Source organism: Oryza sativa, chromosome 12 (genome assembly GCF_034140825.1).
Source record: "Oryza sativa Japonica Group chromosome 12, ASM3414082v1".
Classification (NCBI taxonomy): domain Eukaryota; kingdom Viridiplantae; phylum Streptophyta; class Magnoliopsida; order Poales; family Poaceae; genus Oryza; species Oryza sativa.
Window position 1 is genome coordinate 24234755 of NC_089046.1, and position 16587 is coordinate 24251341.

At 40.4% G+C, this 16587-nt stretch overlaps 2 protein-coding genes across 4 annotated transcripts; one reads left to right on the top strand and one right to left on the bottom strand.

Annotated features, from left to right (window-relative positions):
- Positions 1–754: 754 nt before the first annotated feature.
- On the top strand, positions 755–9939 carry LOC4352587 (cleavage stimulation factor subunit 77). Of its 3 annotated transcripts, none has more exons than XM_015764889.3 (23): positions 755–958; positions 1051–1147; positions 1275–1337; positions 1470–1579; positions 1973–2073; positions 2569–2630; positions 2725–2865; positions 3141–3269; positions 4061–4107; positions 4417–4480; positions 4676–4796; positions 5317–5375; positions 5468–5536; positions 5627–5767; positions 5882–5946; positions 6097–6193; positions 6555–6614; positions 7161–7313; positions 7774–7840; positions 7926–8036; positions 8441–8551; positions 9122–9319; positions 9431–9939. In XM_015764889.3, the coding sequence occupies exons 2-23, from the start codon at positions 1097–1099 to the stop codon at positions 9610–9612; spliced, it is 2202 nt and encodes a 733-aa protein (XP_015620375.1). In that variant the 5' UTR covers positions 755–958; positions 1051–1096; the 3' UTR covers positions 9613–9939. The 3 variants fall into 3 exon arrangements, 2 of the variants coding, with proteins under 2 accessions (XP_015620375.1, NP_001410520.1); NM_001423591.1 differs by having other exon boundaries at positions 771–958; positions 7932–8036; XR_010738139.1 differs by lacking the exon at positions 4676–4796.
- Positions 9940–10321: 382 nt separating this feature from the next.
- Positions 10322–15945, bottom strand: LOC4352588 (protein rough sheath 2 homolog). The gene is made up of 3 exons (NM_001423592.1): positions 15596–15945; positions 11300–12013; positions 10322–10950 (listed from the first exon to the last, which is right to left on the bottom strand). Exons 2-3 carry the CDS (start codon positions 11953–11955, stop codon positions 10578–10580), a joined length of 1029 nt encoding a protein of 342 aa, NP_001410521.1. The 5' UTR covers positions 11956–12013; positions 15596–15945; the 3' UTR covers positions 10322–10577.
- Positions 15946–16587: the final 642 nt, after the last annotated feature.

Below are 16587 nucleotides of genomic sequence, written 5' to 3' on the forward strand. Positions count from 1 at the left end.
AAGGTCCAATTTGTAAAATTTAAGTTTTTATCTTACATGTGTATGGTGGTTATTGAAGTTGAAATTGATTAGTTTTTAAGGAGTATATGGTCCTTGCAATTTTTGGTCATGCTCACATCTTCACCTAGCAATAAGCCCTAGCAGCCGTTGCAAGCAAGTCGGCCACTGCCAGCGTTGAGCTCGACGGCTTAAACAAGCTGCTAGCTACTCGTATTCCCTAACCCTCAGCCAGTCGCCATCTTCAAGCAACCACCAGCCATCGTTGTCAACAACATTGAAATAGCAGTTGCGGCGCATGGTCGCGCAAGCCTGCCGTCGTCGCTATTTTCATGGCGTGCGCAGCCTCTAGTCCAAGTGCTCTAGCGCAAGTGCCCAACCTAGTCATGTGTAAATGCAGAGAATAATATGGACAAATTGATCTTTCTCTGTCCCTACTCATGGCGAAAAACTTTGATTAGACCTGTAGTTGTGACGGAAATACAACGGATAAAATAAAAACAAGTGGAATATACTTCTGATCGAAGGTGGGAATTTTGTGTGCTATTTTTTGGATACCGACATGTTTTCTATGTTATAGATCGAATTTTCTCAATAAAAATATAATACAAGAGGAAGGGTAATGGACCAAGTATTGAGAAATAATTTTTCTAATAACATGAAAACTACCCATACGACGTATGTATCCTCGAGCTACAGATACGCTGGTCCTTGGAATTTTTTTTAAAAAAGAAATCCAAACATTTCAGTAAAATTCATCTAAAATTTCTTCCAAACACATCACTCCGGCGCCCCCTGATTTCTCCGTTCGCTCGCGCCGCCTTCCGCCGGAGTAAGCTCTCCGCCGCCGTGAACTCGCCGTTCTTCCCGCCGCCGTCCTCCTCCGCTTCCTCCTCCCCTACAGTGGACTGGCGTGGGGTGGAGATCCCCCCTATCCATCCCGACCGACTCCTTTCCCCCGGTGAGGAAGCCCTAGCTCGCTCCGAATCCGCTCTCCCAATCCTCTTCTTCGCGGTGAGGTAATCCAAACCCGAATTGCTCTGCGGTGAACAGGAATCCGGCGCCCTCGCTGGCGGCGGCGGCGGCGGAGTTGGAGGCGATGGACATCTACAATGTCGAGGCCGCCGAGATCCTCGCCAACGAGGCCCAGGTGAGCTCTCCCCCCTCCCCCCGATTCGCCTCGCTTCGCGACCGAGTTCACTTGAGCTGGGTTGCACTGACGAGCTCACCACGGTGTTGCGCGCTTGCGCTCCGCTCCGCTCCTTCCTTGTCTCCAGCTGCTCCCAATCGGCGAGGCCGCTCCCATCTACGAGAAGCTGCTGTCAACTTTCCCCACTGCCGTGAGTCCAGTTCGATTTCGACTCGATGTTTTGCTTGCTTTGGGGTTGCATCGTATATCTATATATAGGTTCGTCTGGTTCATCTAGTGATGCCATTTCACTTGGCTTCACCTGCTATATGTGTATGTGCAGGCGAAGTACTGGAAGCAGTATGTCGAAGCTTACATGTCCGCGAAGGATGATGAGGCCACCAAGCAGATATTCAGCAGATGCTTGCTCAGTTGCCTTCAGATTAATCTCTGGTGAGTGGAGGCCATATTTGGAGATTGTACATTAGGCACACGTTGTAGTATGCATATGTGGGATGTGTTGAATAAATTGCTTTACTGTCATTATGTGAATTATCATTGTTATCGCTGGTTGTGTCACTGAACTATATTCCTACCGTGATATGTGTGGTTTGGGATTGAACTTCTGTGTCAAATCATGCATGTAAATCATCAAATTCCTAAGCAGTCTCTGCTCATTTAACCTGATGGTCTCATTAGCCACTAGTTCCCTGTTATGTGATCTCATTTGTGATTGTCTGCCTTGTTTTTGTTGCTCTTAGTTTTGCCTATTCCCTTGGATCTAGTATTAGTATGTTTTCAAGTGCATCATTAACATTTCCCTATTTGTCTGGGTGTAATTTGCAGGCGTTGTTACATCAACTTTATCAGGAGAGTGAACGATAAAAGGGGTTCTGATGGTTTGGAAGAGACCAAAAAGGCTTTTGATTTCATGCTGAACTATGTTGGTAAGTAGGCACTTAATTATATCTAGTGCCTGGTGATGATGTGACTTCCTAAGTACATTTTTTTAACATAATTTTGCTAAAAAAAATATGGCGTCACATATTTGGCTTGATTTCAGTCACTTTTTTTTCACTGCATTATTGATAACTACCCTTTATATTACATGTAACTATACTTGTATTTCTCATCTCTCTTTCTTATTGACTTTTGTGTTTGTCCTTCTACTTATGTGTTAATTTGCACTAGTACCTTTTTCAATGATTCAAATAGATGATCAACCTTTTTCGTAGTTCTCTTATATAGGGAATGATAAAAATATAGAGTGTAAGATTTGAAAATTACACTGTAAATATATGAAAATTACATTGCAAGATATGGAATTTACAGTGTAAATACTGGCTGAAAGGTTTGACTGTTTTTTGGTGAAAAATGTGGTGCCATAAGTATAGATAATCCCTCTTTGTTTTTTCTTTAACTTGGACACTTAAACTTTCCAGGCAATGATGTTGCTTCTGGCCCTGTTTGGATGGATTATATTGCTTTCTTGAAGTCAATGCCGGTTTGTTTTCTTCCTTCTTGTTTCCTGTCCTTCCCCATGTTAACATTCATCCCTTCTATTATTCTGTGTAAATATTTCTTTGCATACTCTTCAGGTTGTGACACCGCAGGAAGAATCACATCGTATGACTACTGTACGGAAAGTATATCAGAAGGCAATTTTAGTTCCAACTAATCATGTGGAGCAGCTATGGAAGGATTATGAGAATTTTGAGAATTCTGTTAGCCGCACCTTGGTAATTGTAGTTTCCATTTGAATCTTTGATCTTTGTGAAAATTAGCTAGCAAACGACTCTAATCGCTGTCTGGTAAAACATATGGTGCTGTAGTTCTTCATGAACATGACACTTGCAGATTCAGTGCATCCTCATTGTATCAATAGTTCTAGTATTTCTGTTAGCAGGTTTCATCTTTTACTTTGTTTTCAAAATTAATATTATCAAATCTAAAACAATGTAACTGGGTTACATTTGATTCATATGGAGTTGTTGATTATCAATCTGTATTCCAGGCAAAAGGTTTGTTATCGGAGTATCAGCCAAAGTTTAACAGTGCCAAAGCAGTATATAGAGAGCGTAAGAAATACATTGATGATATTGATTGGAACATGCTGGCAGTTCCCCCCACAGGCTCCTACAAGGTAATCAGTAAGTGAGGTTCTAACATTGCTTTACACCAGGCATTGATCGAACCTACATATGTTAACTCCACAGTTTTTTTTTTTGGGGGGTGGGGGGGGGGGGTGGGGTGGGGGTGTCCTGCATACTTACTTTCCATGCGTTGGCTGTACTTTTGTAATCACATAAATTACAATTGGCATAAAATGTTATTCCTACTTTCTCGTTGTCGTTTGATGGTGGATGATTGAAAACAGAACAATGTGATTTTTGTAGAAAAACATGATAACAGAGGTTTTTCTTTGAGTACATTTTCATTCTCGAATTTTAATGATGCTTCTTTTCCAATTGCTGGCAGATTCTACATTTTCTTTAAACCATATAGCTGCTGAAGTTCTAATAACCAATGAACCCCTTTTTCTTAATTATCAGTTGCATTCTAGCAGCAGAAGTTTATTTGCTGTATATTTCAAATTATGTGATTAATATTGAAAAGAGATGGTTCATTGTATTTGTGTCTGTATGAGAGAACCAAATGAAACCTTCTGTCCGTAGTTTGTTCTATACTTCTATATTTGAGCACAGATTACATAGTGAACTCTTCTTATGACTTAACACTAGTGTCTTTCACTGGAGGCCTGGACACAGTTTGTTGTTTGGTTTACTGGTCAAGCTTTAGACACATTGGGTATTTTCCTGTCAATGTCTCTCCAGCATTATAATTTAAAATACTATGCTTATTTTTGTTATGTACTCTGGTAGATGCAAATGACCAGTATTTAACTGGCAGGTAACTCATTAAGTTATTTCACAGGAAGAGCAACAGTGTATGGCATGGAAAAGACTTTTGGCATTTGAAAAGTGAGTAAACATATGCATGATCTAATTCATTAAGAGTCACGGTATCTCTTTGCTGTAGTTATATAAGCTAATCTTTGTTTTCATGTTCTTTTTCTAAAACCCTGTCCCAACCAAGTAAAATTGTGTATGCTTCTTGAATTTATTCAATAACTTGAGCCTCACTGGTCACTACCTGGTGCAATTAAGCATATGAGTTTTTCACCAGCCTTCAGGCCCTAGGAATTCTTGTTTCCTGCTTAATTTCTAACTTGCCTATAGCTCAGAAAGACCGAAACTATCCCTTCAAATTCAAAATATGTTCCATTGCAGGGGGAACCCTCAGAGGATTGATGCTACAACTGCTAATAGGCGTGTTACCTTTACATTTGAACAAGTAAGCCATTTTCTTCCTGTATGCTTAGATCCACAGTGATTTTTGGCTTTGTAACTATGCTTTGCACAATATTATTTATAATTCTAGTTGCACACTCCTATCCTTTGTGATTGTGTACTAAGTTTATGATATTCCGTGTAAGTGCCACTATGTTTTGGAGATGAAACTGTTTGGTTGCTTTGTTTTTATTTTCAGTGTTTGATGTATCTATACCATCATCCTGATATATGGTATGATTATGCCATGTGGCATGCCAAGAATGGTTCTGTGGATTCTGCAATTAAAATATTTCAACGTGCTGTAAAGGCACTCCCTGGTAATAAATATTCCTGTATCCCCCTCCAATTGTAACTTTTGTTTTGGAGTAAGTCTCTGGCAATATGGTTGCCATAAGCCCATAGGAGTCAACATTTTATGCCTAGCATGTAACCTTGTCTCTTTTTTCCCCTCATATTTGCTAGTCACTTGCTGTTTGTGTCTGTGTGACAATTCTCCTCTTTAAATTTCAATCATATTGAGCATGCAACAATATTCAATGGTGATAAAGTGTTTCGGTTGCTAGTAGGGGGTGTTGATTGGATAAAAATGAATCGGACGGTTTTGTACAAATCAAATAATCTGAGTATGGTTTTCAGATAAAATGGAAAATCAAGACATTTAGATTTTTTTTTCATCCACATACTCTGGATATGAATGCAAGATGAACGTACAATCCAGATAAAAATTGACATTTTAGTATTCTACTTGCTAGGCCTTGTTGCACTTGTTTGTGAAATCTACAATAGCATTTTCTAATCTGGACTTCAACTTAATTCTTCCACATTTTTTCTTCATAGATTCAGGAGTACTAAAGTATGCCTTTGCTGAACTGGAAGAGTCTAGAGGAGCAATTCAGGTCAGATAGCCTCCTTTTTGCTACAGCTACAGCTACGCTAAAAATGATTTTGTTTTCTACTTTTCTCAAATACTCCTTCAATTGCATTGCAGCCTGCTAAAGCAATATATGAGTCTCTTATAGCTGAGAATGCGGGAATGACTTCACTTGCACATATTCAGGTGAGTTGCTAACTTGTTATTACTTTTGGCATACTTAGATTATTGCTGTAATGTATGTGAGAGCTTTAGCATTCTGGTTTTCTGTTGTAGTTTATTCGATTTCTAAGGAGAACTGAAGGCATTGAAGCAGCTCGTAAGTACTTTCTGGATGCTCGGAAATTGCCAGGCTGCACTTATCATGTCTATGTTGCTTACGCTACAATGGCATTTTGCCTTGACAAGGATGCAAAGGTTGTGAAAGGAATTATCTTGATGTTTTTTAATATAAAAAATGCAAACATGGTTTTTAGGTTATTTATCTGTTTTTATTTTTGCATTAGTTCATCTGCTACAATTCTGTTCCAGGTAGCCCAAAGTGTTTTTGAAGCTGGTTTAAAGCGATTTATGCATGAGCCAGGATATATCCTTGAGTAAGTTCTCACTTCCAGGCTCATTGATATGACATTTTGGTATGCTATCTTCATAAATTAACAGTTGGGAAAGGTTTCTTGCACTTTTTTTGCTTTACTTAAGAGATATGAATCAAAGTTTGTGTTGTTGGGACTGGTGCAATGATACAGATATGCAGACTTCCTGTGTCGCTTAAATGACGACAGAAATGTGCGTGCTTTGTTTGAGCGAGCTCTGAGCTTACTTCCTCCTGAAGAATCTATAGAGGTAGAGTTTCTATTTCATTCTCTAGCGAAAGGTTCTCAAAATTGATATAAATCACAACTCATGAGTTGCAATACATTTTCTGAGAATGGTAAGTATTGCATCGGAGCCTTTTAAGCAGTAGCAAATTTGCACTTATGTATGACCCTTTTTTTCCTCCTTTTAAGTTATATACTTGGATTTTTGTTTTAGAGAGATGCAAAATGCAATAACTTTTGTGCATTAGTTACAGTTAGCTTCCATGACAAAGGGGAATACTGCAGTTCAGTTAAAATTAGTTAGGTGTAATTAGCTTCCATGGCAAAGGAATATAAACACTTTTTTTTATGTTGTCTGAGTAATGCACGTTGCTATTATCTTGTAGGTGTGGAAACGATTTGCTCAATTTGAGCAAACATACGGGGATTTGTCAAGCATGTTAAAGGTATGAGGCTCATAATTGTATGAATCTAGGCAAAACTTATATATATGTTACCATTGCAGGATAGAATAATCCATTTTGCAAAGGCATACTTGTGTTAAAATTTATGTGCTCCATGGTTGTGCCTTGGACTTGCCAAGTTGCCATCTGTGACATAACTTACAGCACTTATTAAAAACCTTTTACATAGTATCGGGGCAAGACAATGTCAAGTATGGTAGAAATACTAAGCTGCTGCTTGGTTTGGTCAGTTTTGGAACAATAATTACACATTGTAAAATCTTGAAACCACATTGTGGGCATACAATTTTTTTTAATCTTCTGACTGTTTTTGTATTGATCTCACCCAATTTATTGTATTGTGATCCTTTAATGACTTTATATTGTGCTTGTTGCAATGGAATTTGTGTATTTCCTGCTTTCCTAATAACAGCTCATGCACAATTGGATTAGGATGTGCATGCTTTATATATATTTAGCCTTATTTAATTTGACTTTGGAGAAAAATATTTTTTCCCTCATTCCTTGCTCTAAATTATGTTTTCTCAGGTGGAACAAAGAAGGAAGGAGGCTTTATCTAGGACATCCGAAGACGCCTTATCTGCCTTGGAAAACACACTTTATGACGTTGTTTCTCGATACAGCTATATGGATCTTTGGCCATGCTCAACCAAAGAATTGGATTATCTATCAAGACATGAGGTTTGCACTATCTCAAATATACAACTACCTTGCATATTTCATCCGAAGCAAATGTAACAAGCTCATATTTGGAACTCACAGTCAAGCTCAATTTTAATGCATCTACGTACAAGGCTTAGCGTTACTCTTGCTTTCCCTTGTCTCTGCTCTGATGCCACTGGCTGTTGGACTTAGGACTTAATATAAACCATACCAAGTAATTATCTAAAAGGATATGCTCATGTATCCCTTGGCAGTTCTTGTGCGAGATTGTGAGAACATTCATAAATAGAAAGTCGGAATCTATTTCATGTTGCAATTTTGAGATATCTCTCTTGAGTCAGTCCTTAATATTTCAGTCTACTTGAAAATGCTTTATTTTTTGCTACTTAATGTTTCTGATGCAGGTTTTTACATTGTAACAGTTTGATTTCCATTGAAAAATCTCACTTGTAACGCTTTCTTGATGTCAATACCACAGTGGCTTGCAAAAAACATTGCTAATAGGGGTGACAAATCAGTTGTGCTAACTGGCGGTGCTACTTTAGGTAAGGTTTTTTTGTTCTGTCTGCCATCATGTCAATGTAAATACTACTGGAGTTGCTAATTATGTTTGCTGGTTGTTTGGCTAAGATAAAGGTGATATCCGAGTTGGTTCCAATAAAAAGTCGTTCCCACAATCTTCAAAGGTTGTTCGTCCTGAGATTTCTCGAATGGTTATCTATGATCCTAGACAGATGAAAGGTATACAAATCAGTGTTCTAAATATTTCCATATTCCACATTTGTCCTAGATTCCCTTGGTGATGAAATAGTAGTACCACTCTTGTATCATTTGTCTTGATCAGATATTGACACCTAATAATGCAGTATGCAGAATTTCAGATAATCATGAGTCAACTCGTAATCTGTGTTTAGGTATAGCTGCCAGCCTACACTGCCTAATGCTTGGTCAAAAAATTATTATCACTTGGTTATCTCATTTAATTGCTACCATGAACATCTAATCTGCCAATTGCATAATGTTACTTGATGGGATTGACAACTTTTTTTTTTCATAGTTTGGGCTGCAAATGCTTCCAGCCATTCCATTCAGACACAATTGTCAACTTTTCTCACACATAAAATATCATTGTTTATTTTTGTCAGGCCCAGACTTCTCAACCACAGCCAGTGGGTATACAAAGGAGATTGATGAAATATTGAAAAGACTTTCTCCACAGATGATGTCTTTCATCACAAATTTGCCTGCTATTGAAGGTATGCCTCAGGATTGAGCCACTTTATCCAAACTAAAAATACAACTTTCTGCAATTGCTAGTTCATGTGGTATATGTAATTAAAAACCGAAATGAACTAGAATGGCTCCATGTCCCCACTTTATCCAAACTAAGAACTTGCACTCCGATGACCCAAGTACTCACTGTCCTCTGATCTGTAGCCTCCTAGTTGTGTGCCAGATGGTATCGGAATCATTAGGAGCAAAGCTTAAATGAGATCCTGTTGCATACCTTTTTCCTGTAGTGTATTTGCTGGAATGTTTGACAGTTTAAAGATTGCAATGTTCAACATCAGGCATAGCATAACTGATTGAAAATACTACATGACTTAGAAGTCGCAGCAGTTCTTTCAGAAAAGTTTTTTTCATATGTATATTAGCATATTGTTAGTCCTTTATTTACTGTTCTGGGATTCCATTTGCATGACATGAACAGCTGCATATATGTTTACTGATAATCTTTGAGTACCTGATCTTTTTGTTGCTGTTTGATATCTTGAATTTAAGTTGCTGAAGTATCGCTAAGGTCAATGTTTTTTTCATCTTGATAGGGCCATCACCAGATATGGATATTGTGCTAAGCGTGCTGATGCAGAGTACATTGCCAGTGGGAGACAAACCAGGTTCGCAAGTTCCTGGTCCTGCCACGAGTGACCTCTCAGGTCCTGGCAAATCAGGATTGAACCAGAATGGATCCATCCATAGACCTCCAAGAGACGGGCAACCCACGAAGCGGAAGAACTCTGAAAGTACCGTCTCTTATCTTCAAGCTATCCTAGACAAACTTTTATGATCTACCTACAGATATATGATACAATTGGATCAACTATAGGACCTGATAATCATCAACTTGTGTGCAGGGGGGCGAGCACAAGAGGAGGATGATACGTCGACAACAGTGCAGAGCCGAGCAATGCCGCGGGACATATTCAGGCTTAGGCAGATCCAGAGGAACCGCGGGTTGGGCCCTTCCCAGTCAGGATCAGCGGCACTGTCCAGTGGAAGTGTGTTCTCTGGAGATCAGTCAGCCAGCTCAGGCTAGTTCAAATTTACAATTCTATGTAGCGTCATATATCCTGATAGGGTTCTACTACAATTCTATTATAGAGTATAATTCATATCTAGGTAGGGTCTAGTTTAGTTAGGTCCCCCCCTGATGAAAGATGTATGCATAATTGCATGAGTGATGTTGGCGCGTAAATGTGTTTGTTTGACTGAAAAGGAAACGGTTTGCGATGACCACACGCAAGTTGGGAATGAGCAGTCGATATCATTTAACATCGTACCATTTGTGATGATGGGTACCACCTTACCATGTTCAAGTTGTTCTATTATACTCCTATATACTAGATTATGATGTTTTGTCCCATTCTTTATTTCCCTGCCTAGCAGGTAACTCGTTTTATTATGACCTATATTAAAACTAGAAAATGGATTTTGTAACTTATGTTGTTATTTTCTCTTGCTTATTACTCCCTGATATGCTTGTGCATGTAAAAAAATAAACATAAGACCGTCGTTGGAATGAAGAAAGTTTGCTGGAATTTCACGAGAATTCAACTATGCCAAAAAATTCCTGTATTCCAAAGGCGCTTTAAAAACAATCGTCTGGTTCAATTCCACTGAATCTTATTCGAATTCGTTGCAGATAGTGTTGTTGCGAGAAATTTTGTTTCAAAGATCCTACAGAACCATTTCATCGTGATGCGACTCATTTGGCCCATGCACTATCCCAACACAAAACCACAGAGTAAAAAAACTTATTTCCATTGCAATCTACTGCTGCTCAAGATATTCTTTTGTAACCATTTTGGTTTGCAATTTGGTGGTCCATTTATTATTCAATAGAGCTACTAGTAGGAAACTTGGAATGATCAAAAGAGACTCAAAAGATTACATATTTCTAGAGAGAAGTGAATTCCAACAGTTGTAAAAAGGACACGAGAAGAAGAAGCAAGAAAGCGAGGTGTCCAACTACGCATGCATGCAGCGCCACCGTCCGGCGGCTCACCGGCCGCCGCCGGGGCCGCCGCCGCCGCCGCCGTTGATCTCTACGGGCGGCCAGCGGCGGCAGGCGGCGACCTGGTCGAGGAACTTGGCGAGGCGGGCGTGCTTGGCCGCCCACTGCTCCGCCATCTTCTGCTCCTTGGCCTCCGCGTCGCGGCGGAGGCCGGCCATCTTCTCCCGGTACTCCGCCTCCACCCGCTCCACCGCAGCTGCCTGCTCCTCCCTCAGCGCCCTCATCTTCGCCTCGAACTCCTCCGTCGCCTCCCGCCGCCGGCACGCCCTCTCCGTCTCCAGCTGCATCTCCACCCTCTTCATCCTCCACGCCGCCTCCTTCCTGTGCGCCGCCCACGCCCTCTGCCCTTCCTCCATCTCCCTGCAACAATAGATGCGAGTCAAGCGACGACACATAAAAGAGGAGATCCAATCGATGATAGTGGGTCAAAGAAGACGAATGAGATGAAGAAATCCCCCATTTAACGCCGTTAACTTTTTAATTATATGTTTAAATATTTGTTTTATTAAAAATTTTTGTGAAATATGTAAAACTATATGTAGTATACATATAAGTATATTTAATAAATATAAGTAAATGAATGAAATGATAGGAACAAAATTAATAATTAATTTTTTAAAAAATAAAATGAGCGGTTAAATATTTTTTTTTAGAAAAATCAAAGAGTATTAAATATTTAAAAACGTAGGGAGCAAAAGATTTCAAGCACCTGCAACACTCCATCAACTCCGCCACCACCACCTCCCCTCCTCCACCACCACCCCACGTCGGCGGCGGCGCCGCAGGCGCCGGCGCCACCGCCGCCGACGCGAGGCTAAGCGTCACCGACGGCGAGGAAGAAGACGACGGCGACGACGACATCCACGGCGGGAGGATCGGGGCAGCCATCATTCGGCGGTGGTGGTCGTTGACGAGCTTGTCGGCGAAGTCCTCGAGGAGCCAGTCGTATCGCCCGCCGGCGCAGCCGCGCTCGTCGCCGTCCAGCGGCGGCGGGAGTCGCCGGCGATCCCGATCCCGGAGCTCCCGCTGCTGCTTCTCCTTGAACACCTCCCACCACTTGCCCAGCCGCTTCGCCGTCCGGCCGGGGACCTCGGCGGCGATCTTCTTCCACTTGTTGCCGTGCTTGGCCTGGAGGCGGATGACGAGGCGCTGCTCGTCGTCGGTGAGCGAACCTTTCTTGATCCCCGGGCGGAGGTAGTTCTTCCAGCGCTCGAGGCAGGACTTGGCGTCGCGGTGGAGGGGGCGGTTCATCCGCTGGGACACGAGGCTCCACTCCCGGGGCCCATACTGGCGGACGTAGGCGAGGAGGATGGCGTCTTCCTCAGGCCGCCACCGCTGCCTCTCCCTCATCGGCGGCGGCTGCATCGGTGTTCGCCATCGCCGACCATCCCAGCTCGGTGGTGCGAGTACTCATGCTGCTCTCCTGCACCCGCGCGCCGCCATTGTCGTGAGAAGTCATGCAAGATGAAGAAGAAGAAGAAGAAGATCACTTCTTTAGTTAGCTACCAAGAGAGAGGATTGTAATCGCTCGGTTGGATGTTCGCCCGTTTATTGAAAAAAAATTCAGAAAAGTTGATAAGATAGATTAATATGAAATATATCACCCCACAAACATGCAATTTTAAATTCGACTTCTACAAGTTATAACAAAATTAATAAATTCATTTGTGAATATGCATATACTTATTGGAGTTAAATTTGTTATTTTTGTTACAATTTATAGAAGTTGAATTTAAACTTGTATGTTGGTGGAGAGGATTGTAATCGCTCGGGTGGATGTTCGTCCATTTATTGCATGTCAAATAAATAATATAAAAAAATTAACGAGATAGATTAATATGAAATATACAAGTTATAACAAAAAAAACAAATTCATCTGTGAATATACGTGTATTAATTATTCTTTTTATTTTTTTTTTCATATTCATTTTGTTCACATGCAACAAATGAGTAGATATCCACCTAAGTGATTAAAATTGTTTCTCGTGATGCAAAATATATATAAAGGAGTAAATTTCAGAAAGCTGTAGTTATTTGGTCAAAGGTATCGCTTTTCTATAAGATTAAGGCGAACATTTCGCAAAACTGTTGTAACTATATCAAACGATTTTATCATTAAACTGCAAGTTCTGCAACTGTAACCAGTTGTGCGTGCGTGTGAACTTGGCATGTATGCATGAGTATGACGTGTAGCAAATTGATAGTTTTGACCCAAATAGTTGTAGATTTCTGAAATTTACTCAAATAAAAAAAAAAGATCATTTCTTTAGCCTGTTTGCAAGGCTCGTCTATTAGTAGCAAAGGTGAAATCTTCATCCAAATAGAGGACGAGGTCATGTACAAACAAAAAGAAAAGAAAGTTAGATTTTTGGCTCAATGTAGGATTTCATCTTACAATGGTAAATGAGCATGGATTCTAATTTCTACAACAGAAAAGATAAAAGTCATTAGCTAAGAGGAAAACAAGCACATGAGAAATCAGATCATGTACAAAAAATTTACGTATTTTTAGTTCAATGTAGAGCACTTATCTTACAGATTTCAAGTGTAGTAAGTGTGTAAGCATGAACTTTGCAAACAGAAAAGATCAAATCTTCAGTTCAGAAGAAAGAAACGACACACTGCAGATCAGGAATGGCTTGGCATGGTTTCTAGTTGTGCTAATCTAGTCAAACAACCAGTCAACCACAACCAGTTTAAATGCAAATGTTGATACAGAGTAAAGTGATTACCGTCTGGAGGGAGCAAGAAACTGGCCAGAACAGAAGCTAGGGCTGTGATAGTGTAAAGTTAGTTGCTTTATTCATTGCAGCATTTATATGTTTCAGTTTGGGGTGTCAAAAGCAGGGGAGTTAATTTATTTGTTCAGTGATCCATAACTGTGACCTGCACACTCTACACATCCTACTTACTACCACAGTACCACAGATAAAGCTTATACATGCTCCTCTACAACAACATTGGTACTAAATTTGTGCAAGATTATTCCTTTGACATTATACAGTTAACTACTCGTTCAGATAACAGTTAAAGCACAGAAAATGACAGAGAGAGAAAAAAAAAAGAGAAGGCTGAATTGCTCCAATTGGTTCTTTGGAGGTTGCAAGGGCCAACCGACCATAAACACTATTGGTAAGTAAGAGCATTGTTAAGCACCCATGATTCATCCAGCTATTACTATCAACATACAGACAAATTCACAGATGTCAGGACAAGTTGTGGGCACAATTCTTGTGAGAGGAAATAATAAGGCTACCACTGTTTTCTCGCAAGCTTGTCTTCCATCTTTAGCAGTGTCACCATCTGGCATTAATTGGGAGCTGATCAATGGGGAGATAATCTGCCAAAACACCTACCTAATACCCTCAAGAAGGCTACAAAATAAGGGAATGTGCAAGAGGCAGAAGCAAATCCAAAGTAAAAGTGATGATTCTAGGACCATTTGGAGCCCCCACTGGTTGCCTACTAATGACGAATTAAAGCTATGGCCAGGGCTAATTGCGCACGAGATGGAATTTTGATTTGGACAATAAGGGTTAGTTGGTTAGGTGTCTCGAGCAAATTTGACAAATCGAAAACCAATTTAATTTGCAATAAATTCACTCTATTTAATATGGCACCTCTTTAGTTTTCACCTAATTGTAATGAAGGACTCATGAGAGAGAAATGCAATAAAATCTGCAAGAATTTCACCTAGAACATCTTCTGAATTCTTGCAAGCAATATGCTTTTGATTTTATTTTTTTTAAGTTGAGACAAAACAGTTGTTTCTAAAAAAAAGTATTTATAAAAGGGATTTATAGGAAACTTAGGATTCCTCAAGAGTGGTCTTGTGCCATCCATTTCATCTAGAAATTCAAGCATTAACCAAGAAGAAACAAAATGAAAGAATGTTGAAAGCATGGTAGTAGGCCAAAGAAATCAATGTGTTGTTGTTTGTTGATCTGATTGGATTGGACCGTTGTATCCTCCTTGGCTAGATGTTACTACCACAGTAGTAGTACTGACAAATTGAAAGCAGTGTGGGGGTATACTATACTATACTACTCCTATACCACAAGTATACTGAAACATGGATCTGTGTTGCTGGGTGTTACTATCTTTCAGGTAACTAATATAGCAAGTTCTCAATTACTGACCATTTTGTTTTTTTTTCCTTAGGTGGTAATTTTCATGGAAGTGAATGTTCCAAGGGATATGGGCTGAGAAGCAGGTAAAAACAATCATGAAGTAATCAAAGGAGGAATGATGAAGAAGAAATGGCATCTCTGGAAAATCTGTACTGAAGAAGTTACTTTGTTTACCTCTCTTGAGTAGGAGGAAACAATCCATAAACCCCCAAAAGTACTCTGGATAATAGCATATTTCAACTAATTATAAAAAAGAAACATTTGAAGAGGAAAAAAAACAGAATCAAATCTTCATATCTGGGAGCAGACTAGCAGTAAGTAGAATCCCCCTAAATACATTATTGGACCATACAACAATCAGTACAATAATGCTGCCATTGAAGATTCAAGAACTAGGTAGATGTTTCAATCAAGAACACAAATTTCACCCACTAACCACAATCCATACAAAATCCACAAAAGTAGTTTCACTCACCATATCAGAGGCAACATTTAACCCCAACCTAGCAGATTATCTATCCATACTAACTAAATCCCAACTGGTGAATCAAAAGAAAGAACTAAGCAAACTGACAATCAATCCTTACCCTGAGAGCACATCCTCTACCAACTTCCCTACAAGACAAGAAATCTAACAGAAAGATCTATTGCAGAAAAACAGACTAGCAGATATAGGAGAGACAAAATCTGACCAAAAACACCCAACATGTAGAGCCATACAGACCAAGAAACATGAACACAAAAAACATAGTAACAAAGCAACCCACAGAACAGCTTTCTTCAGAGCACAACACACATGGCACCTGCTGCATTACATCATAAGCTCTACACTACTGAAACTGCTCAAGAAACTGAAGGTAGTAGGATTCACTTACAGAAACGCCACTGCACCATCCTGCTGCTCTGTTCTTGGACCTCCCTGGAGCTCAAAACCCCAAATGATTTTAAGAACAAGAACAAGAAGAAGAAGAAGTCCCAAGAACACGAGCAGTGGTTAGTACTAGCAGTAGTAGTACCTAGCTAGAGAAAGGCAAGGACAGTGAGATGTGAGCTGAAAGATTCTTGTGAGCCTCCCACTGAGAGAGAGAAATACAGAGAAGACTCTCTGTATATGGAGGCAGTGGTGAGCAAGCTCAAGTAAAGGAGGTGGGGGACAAGGAGCAGCGAGAAATTAGGGCACGCGAGGGTGGTGGTGGTGGAAAAGACGGGAGGAGGAGAGGAAAAGGGCTGGGTGGAAAGGAGAGGCCTCTGTATTTATAGACAGAGAAAGAAACAAAGAAGCAGAGAAAGAAAGAGATGGAGAGAGCTAGACTAGTCACTGCAGCTGCAGCAGCTGCAGCAAACAGTGCATGCATTGCAATGCAATGCAATGCAAAGAAAGCACCATGGCCACACCCACACATACAGCTGCTGCTGCTGCTGCTGCTAAGCTTGAATGCACATGGACTCATGGAGATGGAGATGCTGGAGATGTGCATGGTGCATTGGTGCCATGGTCCATGCAGCAATGGATGTGAGGTGAGAGGTGAAGGCTTTGCATTTGCTTTTGCTTCTCTTGGAGATGACTGACTTCACTTCACAGTGTGGGTGTGATCAGAGATGGCACTGTTGGAGAGGGAGATGGGAGGCAAATGAATATCAATATCAAATATAATTTTCTGAATGTTTGTATATGCATTTTCTTGCAGCATGCATGCATGCATGGACAGGGGAGATGATCCATACTCTAGGTGAGTCCAGATGAGATGAGATGGTTGCCTCTTGTTGCCAATTTTTATTTCTTTACACTGTGCTGGTACAATGGCCGTGCATGGATGAGCCATCATCTGCATTATTTTTTTTGCTGCTGCTGTAGCACAAAACTGTG